This window comes from Oryza sativa, chromosome 12, assembly GCF_034140825.1.
Source record: "Oryza sativa Japonica Group chromosome 12, ASM3414082v1".
Lineage (NCBI taxonomy): Eukaryota > Viridiplantae > Streptophyta > Magnoliopsida > Poales > Poaceae > Oryza > Oryza sativa.
The window spans coordinates 27,359,228-27,380,704 of NC_089046.1; the positions used below are offsets into that span (position 1 = coordinate 27,359,228).

At 39.6% G+C, this 21,477-nt stretch overlaps 2 protein-coding genes across 3 annotated transcripts; both read left to right on the top strand.

Moving 5' to 3' along the window:
* The first annotated feature begins 3,492 nt into the window (after nt 1–3,492).
* On the top strand, nt 3,493–9,816 carry LOC4352832 (5-methyltetrahydropteroyltriglutamate--homocysteine methyltransferase 1-like). The gene is made up of 14 exons (NM_001404751.1): nt 3,493–3,558; nt 5,162–5,515; nt 5,613–5,700; nt 6,398–6,525; nt 6,603–6,794; nt 6,899–7,101; nt 7,216–7,379; nt 7,517–7,597; nt 7,690–7,856; nt 7,935–8,040; nt 8,189–8,439; nt 8,530–8,602; nt 8,671–8,799; nt 8,883–9,816. The coding sequence occupies exons 2-14, from the start codon at nt 5,166–5,168 to the stop codon at nt 9,249–9,251; spliced, it is 2,301 nt and encodes a 766-aa protein (NP_001391680.1). The 5' UTR covers nt 3,493–3,558; nt 5,162–5,165; the 3' UTR covers nt 9,252–9,816.
* Nucleotides 9,817–15,741: 5,925 nt separating this feature from the next.
* LOC4352833 (5-methyltetrahydropteroyltriglutamate--homocysteine methyltransferase 2-like) lies at nt 15,742–21,467 on the top strand. 2 transcript variants are annotated; one of them, NM_001404755.1, is made up of 14 exons: nt 15,742–15,811; nt 16,946–17,299; nt 17,398–17,485; nt 18,229–18,356; nt 18,434–18,625; nt 18,730–18,932; nt 19,047–19,210; nt 19,339–19,419; nt 19,512–19,678; nt 19,759–19,864; nt 20,017–20,267; nt 20,356–20,428; nt 20,514–20,642; nt 20,733–21,467. In NM_001404755.1, the coding sequence occupies exons 2-14, from the start codon at nt 16,950–16,952 to the stop codon at nt 21,099–21,101; spliced, it is 2,301 nt and encodes a 766-aa protein (NP_001391684.1). In that variant the 5' UTR covers nt 15,742–15,811; nt 16,946–16,949; the 3' UTR covers nt 21,102–21,467. The 2 variants fall into 2 exon arrangements, with proteins under 2 accessions (NP_001391684.1, NP_001391685.1); NM_001404756.1 differs by lacking the exon at nt 15,742–15,811 and adding an exon at nt 16,658–16,838 and having other exon boundaries at nt 20,733–21,397.
* The last annotated feature ends 10 nt before the right edge of the window (nt 21,468–21,477 follow it).

Below are 21,477 nucleotides of genomic sequence, written 5' to 3' on the forward strand. Positions count from 1 at the left end.
AGCTTCACTGCTTCAGCAACAGCTCAAGTTTTTATATATTATGCTCTCTTTTTTTCTCTCCTGCCTGCAGAAGATAAATTTTTAAGACTTGAGCTCACAAAGCATATTCCAGGATCTCTTTTTCAAGAGTTGTTACTTTTCTTGCAGGGATTCTTGGATCATGACATGTTTCTTGGCAGCCTGTGTGGTCTTGACAAAGATTCACTTCTCAGAAAGCGATGTGTAAGTAGAAATCTGTTCTGCTATGGAAATTATGGACCAGTTTTTGAGTTTTGACCCCTGCACAGAGATGATTTGGCTCAACTACCCCATCCTTGGTGAATCACAGCCACAAATTTCTTCTATTTCAAATTCTGAATTCTGTGACCTGCACTCCTGGTTTTCCAAGTAAGTGTGAACTTCCCATGATTTGCAACCTTGAAAATGAAATGCATGCCTAACATTTAGCTCTAAAGAGGAAGAAGAAATACATGGACACACAATGTCATTTTCATTTGATATCCACCAACCTCATGGGAGTTAGGAGCACCTAACATCTTCCTTTTTCTCTTTTGCCATGGGCCCCACATATTATGCAAGCAAATGGGTAAGCATCATTGATCAACTCCCCTCTACCATGACATGAACACATAAACTCCTGCTAAATCTTACTCAAGAAAATGGACTTTCCATGATTCAAAATGAGGAGATGTTTGCAGCTAAGGTGACCACATCATGGTTGTTAGGGTAGGAGGAACACCAGTTAAGATGTGCTTGGAGTGAAGAATTGCAAATATATTCCATGTTCATACTTGATTGGCACGATCAAATCAAGATTCCAATGAAACACTTTAAATTTCCACTACTCCTACTGCTCCAGCCTCCACATGGTTTGCATTGAGTTCTAAGATAGTCAGTGCTCAGTTCCATGTTCTGTATGATGCAGAGACATTGGCATTAGGAGTTGGTGCATTTCTGATTTCAGTAACATTGCATATAATATTATATACTACTACAGCATACAAAATCTTCTTTAACCTTTTGCATTGGTTGGCTAAACTATTGTTACACTCCATGTCAAGAATGATAGTAGTACTGACTAAGTGGGATTTGGTAAAAGTAAAAGGTTCATTGAATCCAGACATAGTTGCACACAATTCCAGGTGAAGAAATAACTGTGGCTTAAGAGCAAGTTTAACAGTATAGCCAACTACTCTAAATCATCTATAGTCAATGTAATAGCTAATTCATACAATAGTTGCTTACTATACTATTAATATCTGGTCCCACCTATTATACACACATTATGTTTTGGAGTCCGTGCTGTAGCTGGCTATCTCTTTAAAATATGTTTATAGTTGTCTTATAACCTTCTATTGTACCTGCTCTAATGGTTCAGCTTTTTTTTAAAAGAATAAGTAAAAGCCTTGCGTATCTTTTGTAGGATTAAGAGAAGGGGAGTTTTAAAACTTTAGCTGAAAGGAAAAACAAGGGAACAAACAAGAAAGAAAGAAAGGAAACTTTAATGGTTAAGTCACACCTCGTCTCAAGAAATTTTCCTCTCCAAGCTCTTCTCAGGATTCATCCAAATTTCAAAGAGCTTTGGGCAAATGGTTGGATACACCCAAGTTCCTTCACAAATTATTCAAGAGGATTGAATTCTTTGTATATTTATTTGTTTATGATGTTTTATAGCATTCCAAAGGAAAAGTGTATGCTGAACCAAACTAAATCAAACAAAATTAATAAACTGTGAGAATCTTGCAAGTAGCCTCCAGCCACCATCTCACCAACCACAGCCTCTCACCTACTCTGATCCTCCATGTTTACTTGTTCCATTTGTTTACTTTATGGAGAAAAAGACCATGCTTGATTGGTCACTATAGCTAATAACCATGCTATATTTCTCTCAATAATTATGTGCCTTTGGGCTCTAAAAAAAACTATGTCACATTTGTTACATGAATACATTATACATGCATAGCTAGCTAGCATTAGCTGATAATACGATGTGGTAAACCATAATTTAATCGGCGTGCCTCATCATGCATAACCGTGGAAAAAGGCAGACAAGCTTTCCCAAAGGCGACTTTGTTTCGGTGGAAACACAATTGGCTTGAGTTGGGTACATAATCATAGCTATATAAATATTTTTTTTCTAAAATAATGCGATATGTAAACCTTATCTAACATTAAACAATTGTTTATATGAGAAACGAGACCAGGGGTCTTCCGGCTAGCTTCACAAGGTGGTTGGCTAGACAACCTGGGTATTTGATATTAAGTTCTTCCCTAATATTCGTGTTTTTTTAGTTTGGTCAGAATATGTTGTAAACAACAGTATGAAAAAAAAATCTATATGTTATTGTTTCCTGACAAGACTGCTATTATGGTGGTTGATGGGCAGTGAAAACAGATCAAACTTACAACAAATAATCTGAAAAATGTTTCTCCATTTTCTTGGGAAAACAAACCAAATCACAACCCATGTATACTTGAAACTACAAATGGATATTTTAGCCACCGAGATAATTACATAATAATTTCTAATGTAGTTCTAATGATGCAATTGAGATGATAATCATAATAGTTAAAATGATAATTTTACCATTCAACATTTGATACCTCGAAGTACCACATTTTGCACACAAAATTTTGGTACCTTGGGATACTAGATACCTCGAGGTACCAAATTTTACACTAGAAAATACCTCGAGATACTAAAAATTTGTGATACCTCAAAGTACCAAACATTAGATGGTAAAACTTCTTTAGTTAAAATATGCATGTTATAGTACTATGGGAAAAGGGGCAACTGTAAAAATCCCATAAAATTGATGTGTAAATGTGTTTTTCATCGAAGGGAAAAAAAATCAAAATCCCACCATAGTCTAATGCCCTGTTTGGCACAACTCGATATTATTTTCAAGTTTCTAAATGTTATTCAAAATCTTATTAATGTAATCACAAATCTAAATCTATAAAAATTCGTGAAGCTAGAAATACATATAAAAGAAAACATAAATAATCATACCAAACAACACAAGACATAAAGGAAGAAACAATCCCAAAATATCTATACTCATTTTAAAAGGGAGTAGTGGCGGTGGTGAGCGATAAACTGGTAAATGTGCCACCACTCCCACCACCAACTCCCTTCCCTGTAGAAAGTAAAATGACATGCGGGGTCAGAAGTTTCACATGGACCAAAGAGCTTATATGTCGGTAATAAATATATATAGAAATAAGAATTATATAGGTAAAAACTAACGATAATAATAGTTTAATAACAAATTTTAATTAAAATTCCGTTACAACACAGTAACAATATATTACTCCATGAAAAAGATGAAACTTTTCATCTAAAAAACCGTGCACCACCAGATCGATCTCACCAACCCCCAACCCCCACCATCCAAAAGCACACTCTCACACATCACAAAAAACCAAGAAAAAAAAAGCAAAGCATATATATCCTCTCTTATAAATAAGCCCTCCCAAACCCCTTCTCCCTCCCGTCCGTCCTCCTCCTCCTCCTCTCTTCCATCGCCGCTGCTCGCTTCCTCCCCCTCTCCCACGGTAAGCCCCGCACCGCCGCCTCTCTTCCTCTCCTCTTTTTTGCGTTCGTGCGTCGATCCGTGTCCATTCGCGTTGCGATCCTGTTCGTCGTCTTGATTGGATGCATGGATGGATTGATTGATCGAGAGTCTTTGTTCCGAGTTGATGGGATCCGATCTGAATGATGTGTGGTTAGGTGCTTAGATCTGGGGGATTATGCTCCGGAAATGGAGTGGAAGATTATTTAGATTTTTTTTTTGTTTCTGTCGGTGTGTGTTGCATGGGTCCGGTTACGATTGGATCTGCGGTTCTTCCGCCGAAAAAGTTTAGGTTTTATTTTAAATTTCAAGTGTTCATGCCAAGCGTGGTTTGTTCACTACTCACTCGTCTATCCATCCGGTGGTTGGGTTTTGGATCTGATGCTGAGGTTTAGTCCGGGTTGACTTATGTTTTTCTCTATTTCTGTTCTGATATTCTATTATATACTAGAAAAATTGCCTGCTCGTTGCAAACAGGAAAAATTAAAATTACATAAACATTGGTACCTCCATTCAGTTTTATTGGGCATATTTTGATTTTGAATAATCAAACTCTGAAATTTTGATTTTTGACCAACAATTGATAAAAAGTTTATTTAATAGATTTATTATACTTCAACGTGCTTTCACAAAAAAAAGGTTTTATAAGTATTAAGAGTTTAAACATGAATATGCATCTGGTCCTGATGTTGACCATTCCTCTGGGTCTGAAGATTGAAAGAACAAAAATTGCAACAGAAGAGTAAACAGTAATATCTCAGCTTTTGTCCCTTTTGTTGTATCCAGAAAGTTCTATAAAAGAATATTGATATGTTAAGAGAATCTAGAATGCCATAATATTTTGTTTGTCAGGACGCTCACTAACTCACCTTAATTCTAGGAATGCTTCACACCTGACATGAACACTTCAATTTTTTTAAGTAGGTAAAGAAATGCATTACGGTGTACTAGACCGTGCGATCTGTACATGTAGGATCGTGCTTCCAGTACTATCGCATCTACTGTCATTTGGTTTCCATCTCAGTGTTATTGATTAGAAGTTAGGAATTTTCTGTATGTTAATAATGAATTGTTGTTTGTATGGTATGCCAAACAACACCCATCAACTTTGCTGCGGGCGGGTGTGAGAGGGACAGTGATCTCCCACCAATTTTAGTTGGTCTTATGTACCCACCCTTTGGGGCTCGGTCCTACATTCTAGTGCTGGTTGGTGGTGTACCTAACCCATATACTAGTATTAGTTTAGTTTATTCTTCTAGTGCCACTGGATCTGGTGATATAACCCCATCTATAGGGATCAGAAGATTTGTGGGAGAACATAAAACAGAAAAAGTATGTTTTAATAGTTGGATGGCATAAAATGTTTTTGGATAACCGCTTCAAACGTGATGTTAGTATCCGTTCAGTTGGAAAACAGTGGCATGCCTTTCATTATCGTGTTTTTTTATTTAACAAGGAGTTCTACATCTAGTGGTTAGAATATGGATCTGAGTAATCCTGTTAGCTAAATCATGAATTTTCCTATGTATTCACATGGCATTTATTTGAATCAAACTGATGGTAGTACAATTGTATTTTTTTTATAGAAAGATGGCGTCTCACATTGTTGGGTACCCCCGCATGGGCCCCAAGAGGGAGCTCAAGTTTGCCCTGGAGTCTTTCTGGGATGGGAAGAGCAGCGCTGAGGATTTGGAGAAGGTTGCGACCGACCTCAGGGCCAGCATCTGGAAGCAAATGGCTGACGCTGGGATCAAGTACATCCCCAGCAACACCTTCTCGTACTATGATCAGGTTCTTGACACGGCTGCCATGCTTGGTGCTGTCCCAGAGCGCTACTCATGGACTGGTGGAGAGATTGGGTTCAGCACCTACTTCTCGATGGCTAGGGGCAATGCCACTGTCCCTGCCATGGAGATGACCAAGTGGTTTGACACCAACTAGTAAGTCCTTTGCTTCCATTTAAGCTGTCTGACAGTAACATTTTATTTAGATTTCACATTCAACATTTTGCTAACTGCTGCTGTTGTGCCTTTACAGCCACTTTATCGTCCCTGAACTTGGTCCCAACACCAAGTTCTCCTACTCTTCCCACAAGGCTGTGAATGAATACAAGGAGGCTAAGGCGGTAAGATACTAGGATTACATCTTACGTCTCTGTCTGGTTCATGATTGTTTTCTCTGCCTGACTACATAGGCGTTGCTAACACATTCTTATTGTCATTAATGTCTTAGTTCGTAAAGTTACTTATTAGTTTAGCGTGTTGCTTTCTGCTATTATAGTGCATTTGCTTAATAATTTTGTCCTAGAAAAGAAATTCTGATGTACATTAAATGGCATGCTTACCATGATTTTTTTTGAAGATTGTCACTCCTTCAGATTGATGGCCTGTAAATCACATGCCCTCCAAGTGACAGTTTGTTTAAGTTCAGTGTTAATACTCGTGTCCAAGCAAATTTTTGGCCCCTTGTTTAGTATTTTGAAACTAGCAATTTCAGATTTGCAAAGACTAAAATTCACTTTACATTTATGAAATAATGTTTTTTTAGCACTATATGTTGTTTCCATCTTTCTCAAAAGATGTCCATGTTGTTTGTGGCGAAATTGTCTGATTTTACCTATGCTTAATTGGTGAGTTTACCTGAAACATGCTTTGGTTGAATTTACTATCTTGTTCCAGTTTGTGAATAGTAACATTTCTATTTTTAAGCATCAAATTCTGAATTAAGTAGTATTCCTTCTGGATTGAAAATCATAGTGTTTTCTTAAAAATTAAGATGTAATCTGGTCGTTTGTATGTCTCATGTAATTGTTCTTCATGCAGCTCGGCGTTGACACCGTGCCAGTACTTGTTGGACCAGTTTCATACTTGTTGCTCTCCAAACCTGCCAAGGGTGTAGAGAAGTCGTTCGCTCTTCTTTCCCTTCTGAGCAGCATCCTTCCTGTCTACAAGTAAGTGTACAAACAAGTCTATAACTGCTGCTAGCGCTAAATCTTCAGTTCATAATTTGATGCATGATGATTTGTAGGGAGGTTATTGCTGAGTTGAAGGCAGCTGGTGCTACTTGGATTCAGTTTGATGAACCCACACTTGTTCTTGACCTTGACTCTCACCAATTGGCTGCATTCTCTGCTGCATACACAGAACTTGAGTCGGCACTTTCTGGATTGAATGTGCTTATTGAGACATACTTCGCTGACATTCCTGCTGAATCATACAAGTATGTTTATTTCCTGTACTATCGTATCATTACCAAACCCGCCTTTCCTTTAGCATGCTTTTTCTTTTTAGTGGCAGAACACTGATACTGCCTTTTCACTGCAGGACCCTCACATCCCTGAACAGCGTGACTGCTTATGGTTTTGACCTTATCCGTGGAGCCAAGACTCTTGACCTTATCAAGAGTGCTGGTTTCCCCTCTGGAAAGTACCTCTTTGCCGGTGTTGTGGATGGACGCAACATCTGGGCTGATGATCTCGCTGCATCTCTCACTACCCTTGAGTCTCTTGAGGCTATTGTTGGAAAGGGTAAGCAATTAAGCATGAAGTTATTATATCTGTTATATTTTAATAGGTACAATTTGCTGTATCCAATAATATCCTCAATTTCTGCACATCCAACAATACCTTTCATTTCTGCAGACAAGCTTGTGGTCTCGACTTCCTGCTCACTCATGCACACCGCTGTGGATCTTGTAAATGAGACCAAGCTCGATAGCGAGATTAAGTCATGGCTCGCTTTTGCTGCCCAAAAGGTGGTTGAGGTGAATGCCCTTGCTAAGGCATTGGCTGGACAGAAGGATGAGGTATGGTACTCTCTTTCACCCTTTATTTATTCTCTCACCTCTTAGTAAGAGATCAGGCTTAGTTCTCAATATTATTCGGAGAAACTTCTGCTGCTGCTCAGGCTTACTTTTGTACATTTGTAAACAATATTGTACAGGCTTACTTTGCAGCAAACGCTGCTGCTCAGGCCTCCAGGAGGTCATCACCTCGTGTGACAAACGAGGAAGTCCAAAAGGCTGTAAGTACCTTGCGTTTTTGGCCAGCATTTGCTGATTTCATATCAACATAACTTCACATGTTTTTCTTAAACACATGATATTGTTTGTGAAGGCTGCTGCTCTGAAGGGGTCTGACCACCGCCGTGCTACCAATGTTAGCGCTAGACTGGACGCACAGCAGAAGAAGCTCAACCTTCCAGTCCTTCCTACAACCACAATTGGTTCATTCCCACAGACTGTGGAGCTCAGGAGAGTCCGCCGTGAGTACAAGGCAAAAAAGTGAGTAACAGTCCACATCAACGCTTCACTTGTTTCCCTTCTTTCGTCTATATTACTCATAGCAAAATACTGCTACAGGATCTCTGAGGAGGAGTACATCAGTGCCATCAAGGAGGAAATCAGCAAGGTTGTTAAGATCCAGGAAGAGCTTGACATCGATGTCCTTGTTCACGGCGAGCCTGAGGTCAGTATCCTTGTGTACTGTTTGTGTTTTCTAGACTTTGCACCTGGCTGTTTGAGAAAACAAAATAAATATATTTATTGAAGCATTAACAAAGTTTGGTTTGTTCTGCATTGAAGTAAGCTAATTGGCATGTATTTTATACTTTCAGAGAAACGATATGGTTGAGTACTTCGGTGAGCAGCTTTCTGGTTTTGCATTCACTGCCAACGGATGGGTGCAATCTTATGGATCACGGTGTGTCAAGCCACCAATTATCTATGGTGATGTGAGCCGCCCCAACCCCATGACTGTGTTCTGGTCCAAGTTGGCGCAGAGCATGACCTCTCGCCCCATGAAGGGAATGTTGACTGGTCCCGTCACAATCCTTAACTGGTCTTTTGTCAGGAATGACCAGCCGAGGTCAGTGCCTGTTGTTGATAATGTAATCTAATTTGTTCTGGTTGTGAATGAGCATTCTTTTCTGAGTCTGACATTCATACGCTGGCTCAGGTTTGAGACATGCTACCAGATTGCTCTTGCCATCAAGAAGGAGGTCGAGGACCTTGAGGCTGGTGGTATTCAGGTTGGTCCTGTTCTATAATTTGGTTCTCAAGAGAATCTTGCTTACGTTTTTTTAATGGTCCTTTGCAGGTCATCCAAATCGATGAGGCTGCTTTGAGAGAAGGTCTGCCACTCCGCAAGGCGGAGCATGCTTTCTACTTGGACTGGGCTGTTCACTCCTTCAGAATCACCAACTGCGGTGTTCAGGACACCACCCAGGTAATTTGCCTTGATTACACTGTCGCTGGAGCCTCGCATTGTCATCGCCTATCTTCTGGAGCTAAGAAATTTCTCTTTGACAGATCCACACCCACATGTGCTACTCTAACTTCAACGACATCATCCACTCCATCATCAACATGGACGCTGATGTGATCACCATCGAGAACTCCCGGTCCGACGAGAAGCTGCTCTCCGTCTTCCGCGAGGGTGTGAAGTATGGTGCTGGCATTGGCCCTGGTGTCTATGACATCCACTCCCCAAGGATCCCGTCCACAGAGGAGATTGCGGACCGCGTCAACAAGATGCTCGCGGTGCTCGACACTAACATTCTCTGGGTGAACCCTGACTGCGGTCTCAAGACCCGCAAGTACAACGAGGTCAAGCCCGCCCTTACCAACATGGTTTCGGCCGCCAAGCTCATCCGCACCCAGCTCGCCAGCGCGAAGTGAGGATATCCATAGCTGCAAGTTCCCTTCGGTTGCGAGGACGATGCCGTCATAGCCATCTGTTTTTGAATAATCTGGGTCCAGTGGATCCAATTGTCTGTGGTTAGGTTTAGTCAGTCTCGGTGGGAAGATCCCTCATACCCGTTTTACTTTTGAATCAATTTGGTGGTTTTTGAGGCAGTTTGTCGGTGTATTTGTATTGTGTGTAATCTGAGTGGGAATCAGCAGTGTTTCATCTGCATCTGAATCGTTGCGGATCAAATTACAAAATTTTCAAGGAGAGTTCTTGATGTTATGGTCTTCCAACTACCTAAGTGTTTTGTGTCAGTTGTTCACCTGAGTTGAGAGTGGTTGATTTCTGATGATTCCTTGCTGGTGGAGATCACTTTGCATTTTATTTAGATATAAAGCCAGTCACTTGAAATAGTTAGATGTTGGGATTTGAACACATTGTTGTAAGCATGCAACATTAGCAAACTGTTCATGGTCATTTCTGGTCTGGTTGCTTGGATCAGGACATGAAATGGATTGAAAGTGGAACAAAAGTATGCTTGCAATGAGCAGTACCATTTTGGTTATTGTGGTCTTTGAGTGTATGCATTTGCATTGCAGGTGGTGTTAATTTACATGTAAATCTCATTAGCTTAACAAATACTGTACTTAATTACATATCACAATTGGCAAATTCATGCTCTTTTTCGTCAGAGACATGAGAAGAGTGGCTGTCTTGCTTCTTTCTAGCTACCACGGTGCGACACGGGACATGAGTCATGACAAGCACCGTCGTATGGGTCCACGCATGAATCTATTAAAAACCTATTAAAAACGTTTTCTTATAATGTGAAACGGGTGTTCCATCGGTTGCTCATATTTCCTAATAAATTTAAACAGCTTATTAGGGAATAAAAATTATTTTATACATAAAACTTTTATATATTTGTTCGTAGCGAATTAAAAGTCAATGATAAAAAAAATTACGTTAAAAATATCTCAAAAATCAATTTCCAAATCAAGTTGAAAATTTTAAATTTTGGTTTATTAGGCGAACCGACGGGGGTTTATTGGATCATGACATGTTTCAGCGTGTGGCCTTGACAAAGATAGTGATGTGCAAGTAGAAAATCCATGGAAATTATCGACGAGTTTTTAGTTTTGACCCCAGCACAGAGATGATTGGCTCTATCTACTACTCCATCTTTGGTGAATCACAGCCATAATAATTTTTTTTTCTGTTCAAAATCTGAATTTTGTGACTGCACTCCCATTTTCACCCAAGTAAGTGTGAACTTCCCCTGATTGCAACCTTGAAAAAATGAAGTGCATATGCATAGAGTCAGAATAACATTTCATTATCCACCAACCCCCATGGGAGTTAGGAGCGCCTAACATTTCTTCTTCTTTGATATCCACCAACCCCCATGGCCCCACATAAGTAAGCATCATTGATCAACTCCCCTCTACCATGACATGAACACATAAACTCCTGCCTAATATTCTCAACAAAATGGACTTCCCATGATACAAAAATACTCAACTTCATGCATGCAAAATGAGGAGATATTTGCAGCTAAGGTGACCCCATCATGGTTGTTAAGAGTAGGAGGAGCACCAATTGAAGGATTTCAAGTATATTCCATGTTCATTCTTGATTGGCACGATCTAATCAAGATTCCAGTAGTTTCAAAAAAGAAAAAAAAAGAAAATCAAGATTCCAGTGAAGCACTTTAAATTTCCACTACTCCTACTGCTCCAGTCTCCACATGGTTTGCATTGAGTTCTAAGATAGTCAGTGCTCAGTACCATGTTGTATATGATGAACATTCATTTGCATTTGGAGTTGGACAAAAGGAGTTCTGCAAATGTAAACTGAGTTTCAGACTTTTTATACATTTCTGATTTCAGTAACATTGCATCTACAGCATAAACGATCTGCTTAACTTTATGGCTAACTTTATACATTGGTTGGCTAAACTCTTGTTAGAGTACTTCCTAAGTGGGATTTGGTATAAGTAAAGGTTCATTGAATCCAGACATATTGCAGACTATCCCAGATCGACAAAAAACTGTGGCTTGAAAGTTCAGTCACACCTCATCTCAAGAAAATTTCCTCTCCAAGCTCTTCTCAGGATTCATCAAAAGTTGGTTAATTTACTGAACCCAAAGCCAGACACAATTTTATTTTTTCAAGGAGCTTGGATCCAACACTGATGTGATTAAAAAACCCCAAACCTGGATCAAATAAATCTTGTACTACTACAATAGTACTCTACTGTACTAGTACTGCAACTACAAACAAGACACATGAAGACAATGTCACGTGAAGATCTGCCATTGGTCCGTGCTGCCTCCAATGGCGATAAAAAACTGTTTACTTTGTCGGTAACTGTAATTAGCGACTGATAATTCGTGTTTACTTATTATAAGCTTGAGGCTCTATATGTTGCAGGACAGCATGGACAGCAATCATGCAAGAACGTGCTATCACAGTCAGTACTCACAGCCTCTTGTCCCTTTCTATGGGAATATAATAGTCCCTTCAATTCTTTTTCTTAATTTTTCTCCTCTAAAATGAATGACTGAATTGTCTAAATTAAGTTGTATGCGAGATTGTTTGTGCAGCATTTTAAGGTAGACTATAGTGGAGAATTTGTTGGTGTTCAGTTTTCTCTTTTGAGAAATAGTGTCATCAGTATGTTTTACTAGCTTGTACCCAAAATTTCCCTACTTCCTTATTTATCATTTAAAATTGTCTCTTCCACTGTGTTTTCATAATTTTAAGAGGGTGGGTAGACAGGAATCAAAGTGGTAAAGAGCTTTAGTAAAATGTCTAGATCCCTCACAGATTCCTTCACAAATTATTCAAGAGGACTGAATTCTCTGGATACAAAATATTTCTTTGTTGATCGTATCTCATATCACAATCCATTGGAAAAGATGGAGGGTAATTCCAAAGGAAAAGTGTATACTGGACTAAACTAAATTAAACAATTTTTAAACTTCACACAAAATGAAACTATGACAACCGTGCAAGAGCCTCCAGGCCACCATCTCACCAACCACAGCCTCTCTCACCAACTCTGCTCCTCCAATTGTTAATTTAAGGAGAGAATGACTTTTCTTTTAGCTAATAACTATACTAATACTATATTTGTGCTCAATAATTACGTGACTTTCGGCACTAAAAAAATGGAGTTACATTTGTACATGTATAGCTAGCTAGCATTAGCCCATAATACGATGTGGTAAACCATTATTTAATTTAGTCGTCATGCCTCATCATGCATAAACGTGGAAAAGGCAGACAAACTTTCTCAAAGGCAGCTTTTTTTGTTTTTGGTGGAAACACAATTGGCTTGAGTTGGGTACATGATCATAGCTACACACAGAAAAAAAAACTTCTGAAATAATCAGATATGTAAACCTTAGCTAACAATAAACAATTATTTTTGAACAGCTTGGTCAGAATATATTTTCAAACAACAGTAATGAAAAACAGGTCAAACTTACAACAAATAATATGAAAAATATTTCTCCATTTTCTTGAGAAAACAAATCAAATCACAACCCACATGTATATTTGAAACTACTATTAAAAATGGATATTTTAGCCACCGAGATATTACATAATAATTTCTAAATTAGTTTTCTATGCGGCAAGAGATGAGGATCATAATCATTAAAAGTATGCATATTATGATACTATGTTAAGTGGAACAAGTCCTAATTTGTAGTGATCCATCATTTAACCTGGACAATTAATCTCTACCCACACTAAAATGGTGCAAGCTTAGCTACACATCATACACAGAAAAACACAATATTGCACAATCTAGAGATGCCGTAGACTCGAATAGTCATTTTCCATGTAAATATGATATTATAATTAACTCATGCGTAGGCTAATGTAGCAATAGGGATATGGACATTGTCAAAAGTGGTTTAAAAGAAGGTTAATTATGATGATATGTGGTAACTGGAGCACGACCTAATTTACGGTGATCATCCATAACTTAACATTGACAATTACTCTTACCGACAATAAAAAAAGGTTCATGACTAATGAAATACTACCAGATTTGAGTATTGTACTGCACAAGCTGGTGTACTTGCACGACACAAACTTGTTTTCAGATAAATATCCCATACTGCAATACTTTTGAATACATATTTTTGTAAATGGAGATGTCATTGGAGCGGTCCGAAGAACTATGATGACATGGTAACTCAAGTACGACCTAATTTACAGTGATCATCCATAACTTAACATTGACAATCAATCTTACGGTCTTACCAACACTAAAAAGGCTCATGGTGAAATGAAATGCTACCATATTTGAGTATTTGACATGGGACACCCCATACCAACTTGTTTTTAGGGGGAAAATAAATATTTAGGACTGGTTTTGTCTGGGGCTTGACCTTAACAATTTTTGCTAATGTTAAATTTCGGCATAGCCTCTTTTGACAATGTAATACTATTAAAAATACCAAATATTTGTAAGGCCAATTTAGGCCACAAATGAAACCAACCTGAATCTCTTTTATTAATATATTCTTATTCTATATCCTTTATAAATGAATTTCCCTAAAAAATTAGCCCCAATCCTATATGCTTAATCCATAAATTATTCTAACCATCAACTAAAAAAACCCTAAAAAAGTTTATTCTTGCAATTGCTCATGATACCCTCTTGTAGCTCATAGGTATATTTTTTCTAAAGTTCAATATTGTCGACGAGTGATACTCGCGGACCGGATGAGTAGAGTATTGGGGTACGTTGGAACGAGGGTTTACATAGTACGACATCAAAGCAGACAAAAGGCAAGGATTATACTGGTTCAGACCCTTATCAGGTAATAGCCCTAGTCCAGTTTATATGGGATTGATGATGATGAGAACAGATTACAAAGAGAGTAGTCAAAACAGATGATACCGACGAGATCGTAGTCGAGGGTTTCGACGAGATCTCTCGGCAAGTTGGCTCCGCGTACTCCAGCTTCGTAAGCTTTGGTGGGTGTGTTGGCGAAGAGATTCTGATCCGAACCTCTCCCAAGGGGTCCCCTTTTATACCGTGAGTCATCTTGATCCCCAAGAAAGGTTTTGAGGATATCGGACCTGGGACGGTCTAACGGAAACTTTATCCCTTACGAGTAGAACTTTATAAATCACTTGACTCGTAAAGATATTTTCCTTAATTTGAAGTAACTTCCATACGACATATATGTAAATAATCCGTATACGTAAAGGTATACCATATTGGTATATTTCACAAGTCGCAGGATAGAAGGTATGCCTTATCCGTAACCCTGACAAATATCCCTCTTACTAACTAGAAATAAAATAATTAGTTCAAACTCCCAAAATGGTGCTATCTATATAGACACTATATATATTACCATTTGCAAAAAAAAAAAGAAGAAGAAGAAGAAGAAGAAAAATATTCCCTTCATTTTTATCTAGTTGACGCGGGTTAGTTCCATTTTGCACTAACCAACATCAAATTTTTTAAAAAGGAGGGATTGTATATTATCACAATAGTTTTTAATACATACATGGGAAAGGCCAAAAGTCGCATAACAACAAAAGGGTAAATGTGCTTTTCATCGAAGAAAAAGAAGTTCAAAATCTACCCTTAGTCCAAATGATCATGACAAACAAAATAGGACATAATCCCTGCGGTTCCATAATTCTTGACGTCCTTACCAATAACACAGGGCATCATTTTTTCGCTTATGCTTATATTTATCAGCCAAAATTTGAATTTTCAACCTTAAATTTGGAGCTGATTTTAAGGATTTTTTTTTATCGAAGTTTATTTTTCAGCTTTTGCTTTTAGATCGCTAAGAACGCACATATAAAAATTTTATTCACATACTACTTTTCGTTTGCAAATATGCCATTTCGCTTATTCCGAGAATAAGTGAAACAATGGCTCCAATAGTCTTTAAAATATATCTTTGATTATGTTTTTATCTTAAATATATATACATATATAATAAATAAATATAATTTTACTTTTATCATAATATTTTTGAAAAATAAATATCTCTATGTATATTGTTCTATTATATTTATAAACTAAATACTTTTAAATTATTTGTACTTCTAATTAAATTTATAAAAGTTTCACCTCGACCGAATTATGAAACCGTTGCGAGTATAAGAGAAAACACAATCTTAACAAAACATTAAGATGAAAAGGATGAAACTTTTCATCTTAAAAAACCGTGCACAAAACACAATCCTAATAAGTACTTCATTCGTTTTATATTATAAGACTTTCTACCATTTCTTTTATTTATATAGATGTTAATGAATTTATACGTAATATGAAACGGAATGAAGTAGTAAAACATTCAGATGAAAAAGATGAAACTTTTCATCTGAAAAACCGTGCACCACCAGATGAGCCTCTGCTTTCAGATCTCACCAACCAACCAAAAAAAAAAATCTCCTCTCTTCTTATATAAATAAGGAACTCTCCCAAACCCCTCTTCTCCGTCCTCCTCCTCCTCCTCCCTCGCCGTCCGCCGCCGCCGCTCGCTTCCTCCCCTCTCCCACGGTAAGCCCGCGCCGCCGCTCTCTCCCTCTCCTCCGTCACCCTTCCCTTCCTCCGAATCGGCCGAGTCTGTCAGCGACGGAGACCGCGCCGGGATCCGTGCCCATTCGCGTAGTAGCGGCGAGCGACGGTTTTTTTTTTTTTTGCCTGCAAAGTCGGTCGCTTTCGTGTGGCGTCGGGTCGGGGAGAATGGATCGATCTGTTCGTCTTGATCGGATGGATTGATCGATCAATCGATCTTGGTGGGATCCGATCTGAATGAGGTTTTTGGGTTAGGAAATGGAGTGAAAGATTGGACTTTTTTTTTTGTCGGTGTGTTGCACGGTTCGTTTAGGATTGGATCTGTGTTTTCTTCCGTGGAAAATCTTCCATTTTTCACTGCAAGTGCACATTTGTGGCCTCTTCAGTACTTGTGTTTCTAAACCCGGGGGGTTTTTGGATCTGACACCGAGGTTTAGTCCGTGTTGTCATATGTTTTTTCTCAAATTCTGTTACGATATTCTCCTATTATAAATGCATTACGGTGTACTAGACCCTGTGATCTGTGGAGTACATGTTAAGGTCGTGCTTCCAGTACCATCGCATCTACTGTCATTTGGTTGCCATCTCGTATTATTTGGTTAGGAATTTGCAATTGCCTGCATGCTAATAAATGAATTGTTGTTTGTATGGCATGCCAAACAAGATCCAACTACTTTGCTGCTGGTGTGAGAGGGACAGTGTCTCCCACCAATTGTAGTTGGTCTTATGTACCCACCACTTTGGGCTGGGTCCTACTACATGCTAGTGCTGGTTGGTGGTGTACCTAACCCATATACTAGTATCAGTTTAGTCTATTCTTTTAGCACCACTGGATCTGGTGATATAGCCCCATGTATAGGAATCAGGAAGATTAGTAGAACAGAAAACACAAAAGTATGCTTTAATAGTTGGATGGCATATACCTTTATTCGGATCACCGTTCCAAATGTGACGTTAGTATCCGTTAGTGGCATGCTTTTTAATCTAACAAGGCGTTCTTCATCGTGTGGTTAGCATATGGATATGTGTAATCTTGTTAGCTAAATCATAATTTTCGTATGTATTCACATGACATTTCGATGAATCAAACTGATCGTAGTACAATTGTTTCTATAGAAAGATGGCGTCTCACATTGTTGGATACCCCCGCATGGGCCCCAAGAGGGAGCTCAAGTTTGCCCTGGAGTCTTTCTGGGATGGGAAGAGCAGCGCTGAGGATTTGGAGAAGGTTGCGACCGACCTCAGGGCCAGCATCTGGAAGCAAATGGCTGACGCTGGGATCAAGTATATCCCCAGCAACACCTTCTCGTACTATGATCAGGTTCTTGACACGACCGCCATGCTTGGTGCTGTCCCAGAGCGCTACTCATGGACCGGTGGAGAGATTGGGTTCAGCACCTACTTCTCGATGGCTAGGGGAAATGCCACTGTCCCTGCTATGGAGATGACCAAGTGGTTTGACACCAACTAGTAAGTACTTTGCTTCCATTTAAGATGTCTGACAGTAAACATTTTATTTAATTTTTATATTCAACATTTTAGCTAACTGGTGCTGTTTACCTTTACAGCCACTTTATCGTCCCTGAACTTGGTCCCAACACCAAGTTCTCCTACTCTTCCCACAAGGCTGTGAATGAATACAAGGAGGCCAAGGCGGTAAGATAATAGAATTATATCTTTACATCTCTGTCTGCTTAATGATTTTTTTTCTCTGCCTGACTAGATGTCGCTAGCACATTGCTTAATGTCATCAATATCCTAGTTCATAAAGTTATTTATTAGTTTATTTTGTTGCCTTTTGTTATGATGCTAATTCAAACATCAAGTTTTAGTAGTGATCAATTGTTTCTTAGTTGTGCATTTATATAATAATTTTGTTTAGAAAAGAATCTGATGTAGATTAAGTGCTGGCTTGTAAATTATGTTTTGGAAGATTGTCACTTCCACAGATTAATGGCCTGTAAATGACAAGCCCACCAAGTCAGTTCGTTTCTTTAGTGCTGTATTAATACGGCCAAACAAATTTTGGCCCCTTGCTTAGAATTTTGAATGTAGCACTTTCAGATTGACTATGACTAGAGTTCACTTTAAAGGTTATGAAATAATTTTTTTGCACTATATGTTGTTTTCATCTTTTTTCAAAAAGCTGCCCATGTTGATCTGTGGCAATATTTTTTTTTTCTAATTTCACATATTCTTTATTGGTGATTGGTGAATTTACCTGAAAAGTTCTTTGATTAAATATGTTATCTTGTTCCAGTTTGTGAATAGTGGCACTGCTGTTTCAAGCATCAAATTCTGAATTTTGTTGTAGTCCTGAAATGAAAATCACAGTGCCCTATTTATTAAGATGTAATCTGGTTGCCTTAATGTCTCCTATGTAATTGTTCTTCATGCAGCTCGGCGTTGACACCGTGCCAGTACTTGTTGGACCAGTTTCATACTTGTTGCTCTCCAAGCCTGCCAAGGGTGTAGAGAAGTCGTTCGCTCTTCTTTCCCTTCTCAGCAGCATCCTTCCTGTCTACAAGTAAGTGTACAAACAAGTCTATAACTACTGCTAGCGCTAAATCTTCAGTTCATAATTTGATGCATGATGATTTGTAGGGAGGTTATTGCTGAGTTGAAGGCAGCTGGTGCTACATGGATTCAGTTTGATGAGCCCACACTTGTTCTTGACCTTGACTCTCACCAATTGGCTGCATTCTCTGCAGCGTACACAGAACTCGAGTCGGCACTTTCTGGATTGAATGTGCTTATTGAGACATACTTCGCTGACATTCCTGCTGAATCATACAAGTATGTTTATTTCCTCTACTATCGTATCATTATCGAACCTGCCTTTCCTTTATCATTCTTCTTTTTATAGTGGCAGAACACTGAATACTGCCTTTTCACTGCAGGACCCTCACATCCCTGAACAGCGTGACTGCTTATGGTTTTGACCTTATCCGTGGTTCCAAGACTCTTGACCTTGTCAAGAGTGCTGGTTTCCCCTCTGGCAAGTACCTCTTTGCTGGTGTTGTGGATGGACGCAACATCTGGGCTGATGATCTCGCCGCATCTCTCACCACCCTCGAGTCTCTTGAGGCTATTGTTGGAAAGGGTAAGCAATTAAGCATGAAGTTATTATATATGTTATATTTTAATGGGCACAATTTGCAGTATCCAATAATATCCTCAATTTCTGCTCATCCAACAATACCTTTCATTTCTGTAGACAAGCTTGTGGTCTCGACTTCCTGCTCACTCATGCACACCGCTGTGGATCTTGTAAATGAGACCAAGCTCGATAGCGAGATTAAGTCATGGCTTGCTTTTGCTGCCCAAAAAGTGGTTGAGGTGAATGCCCTTGCTAAGGCATTGGCTGGACAGAAGGATGAGGTATGGTACTCTTTTTTGCCCTTTATCTATTCTCACCTCTTAATTAGAGCCTGAGCATAGTACTCATTACTCAATAGCATTTGAAGAAACTTCTGCTCATTTATACATTTGTGAACAATATTGTACAGGCTTACTTTGCAGCAAACACTGCTGCTCAGGCCTCCAGGAGGTCATCACCTCGTGTGACAAACGAGGAAGTCCAAAAGGCTGTAAGTACCTTCTGTTTTTAGGCTGCATGCTTGATTCTATTCAACATAACTTGGCCTGTTTTTCTTAATATCATGTTATATTGCTTGTGCAGGCTGCTGCTCTGAGGGGGTCTGACCACCGCCGTGCTACCAATGTTAGCGCTAGGTTGGACGCACAGCAGAAGAAGCTCAACCTTCCAGTCCTTCCTACAACCACAATTGGTTCATTCCCACAGACTGTGGAGCTCAGGAGAGTCCGCCGTGAGTACAAGGCTAAAAAGTGCGTAACAGTCCACATCAACGCTTCACCGTTTTCCCCCTTTTTTTTGTCTATATTGCTAATTACAATTCCTGCTACAGGATCTCTGAGGATGAGTACGTCAGTGCCATCAAGGAGGAAATCAGCAAGGTTGTTAAGATCCAGGAAGAGCTTGACATTGATGTGCTTGTTCACGGCGAGCCTGAGGTCAGTATCCTCGTGTACTACTTGTGTTTAGTGTTTATTACTAGACTTTACACTTGGCTGTTTGAGAAAACAATATTATTAGATTTATTGACTCATTAACAAAGTTTGGTTTGTTCTGCATTGAAGTAAGCTAACTGGCATGTATTTTACAGAGAAACGATATGGTTGAGTACTTTGGTGAGCAGCTTTCTGGTTTTGCATTTACTGCCAATGGATGGGTGCAATCCTATGGATCCCGGTGTGTCAAGCCACCAATTATCTATGGTGATGTGAGCCGCCCCAACGCCATGACTGTGTTCTGGTCCAAGATGGCGCAGAGCATGACCTCTCGCCCCATGAAGGGAATGTTGACTGGTCCCGTCACAATCCTTAACTGGTCTTTTGTCAGGAATGACCAGCCGAGGTCCGTGCCTGTTGTTGATGATGCAATGCTAATTATTCAGGTTGCGATTGAGCTTTCTGTTGAGGCTGACATTTTCACACTTGCTCAGGTTTGAGACATGCTACCAGATTGCTCTTGCCATCAAGAAGGAGGTCGAGGACCTTGAGGCTGGTGGTATACAGGTTGGACCTGTTCTATAATTTTGTTCTCAAGTGAATACGCAAAACATGATCATCTTGCTTACGTCTTTTTAATTGTCCTTTACAGGTCATCCAAATCGATGAGGCTGCTTTGAGAGAAGGTCTGCCCCTCCGCAAGGCGGAGCATGCTTTCTACTTGGACTGGGCTGTTCACTCCTTCAGAATCACAAACTGCGGTGTTCAGGACACCACCCAGGTAATCTTTCTTCCATCAGACTGTCACTGTAGGCTTTCAATATCATCACCAATCTTCTGTAACTTAAACTGAACAACTTTCTCTCGACAGATTCACACCCACATGTGCTACTCTAACTTCAACGACATCATCCACTCCATCATAAACATGGACGCCGATGTGATCACCATCGAGAACTCCCGGTCCGACGAGAAGCTGCTCTCTGTCTTCCGCGAGGGTGTGAAGTATGGTGCTGGCATTGGTCCTGGTGTCTACGACATCCACTCCCCCAGGATCCCGTCCACGGAGGAGATTGCGGACCGCATCAACAAGATGCTTGCGGTGCTCGACACTAACATTCTCTGGGTGAACCCTGACTGCGGTCTCAAGACCCGCAAGTACACCGAGGTGAAGCCTGCCCTCACCAACATGGTTTTGGCCGCCAAGCTCATCCGCACCCAGCTCGCTAGCGCGAAGTGAGGATCGCCTTTGCAGCAAGTTCCCTTCGATTTTGAGGAGGAATGCCATCATAGCCATCTTGTTTTTGAATAATCTGGGTCCAGTGGATCCACTGTCTGTGGTTAGGTTTAGTCAGTCTCTTGGGGCCAAGATCACTCATACCCATTTTACTTTGAATGAATTTGGTGGTTTTTGAGGCAGTCTGTCGGTGTATTTGTATTGTAAACTGAGTGGAAATCAGCAGTGTTTCATCTACATCTGAGTTGTTGCGGATCAAATTACAAAATTTTCAAGGAGAGTTGATGTTATGTTCTGCCAAGTACCCAAGGCTTTTGTCTGGTTTTCACCCGAGTTGATAGTTTTCTGATGATTTCTTGCTGTGTTATCACTTTGCATT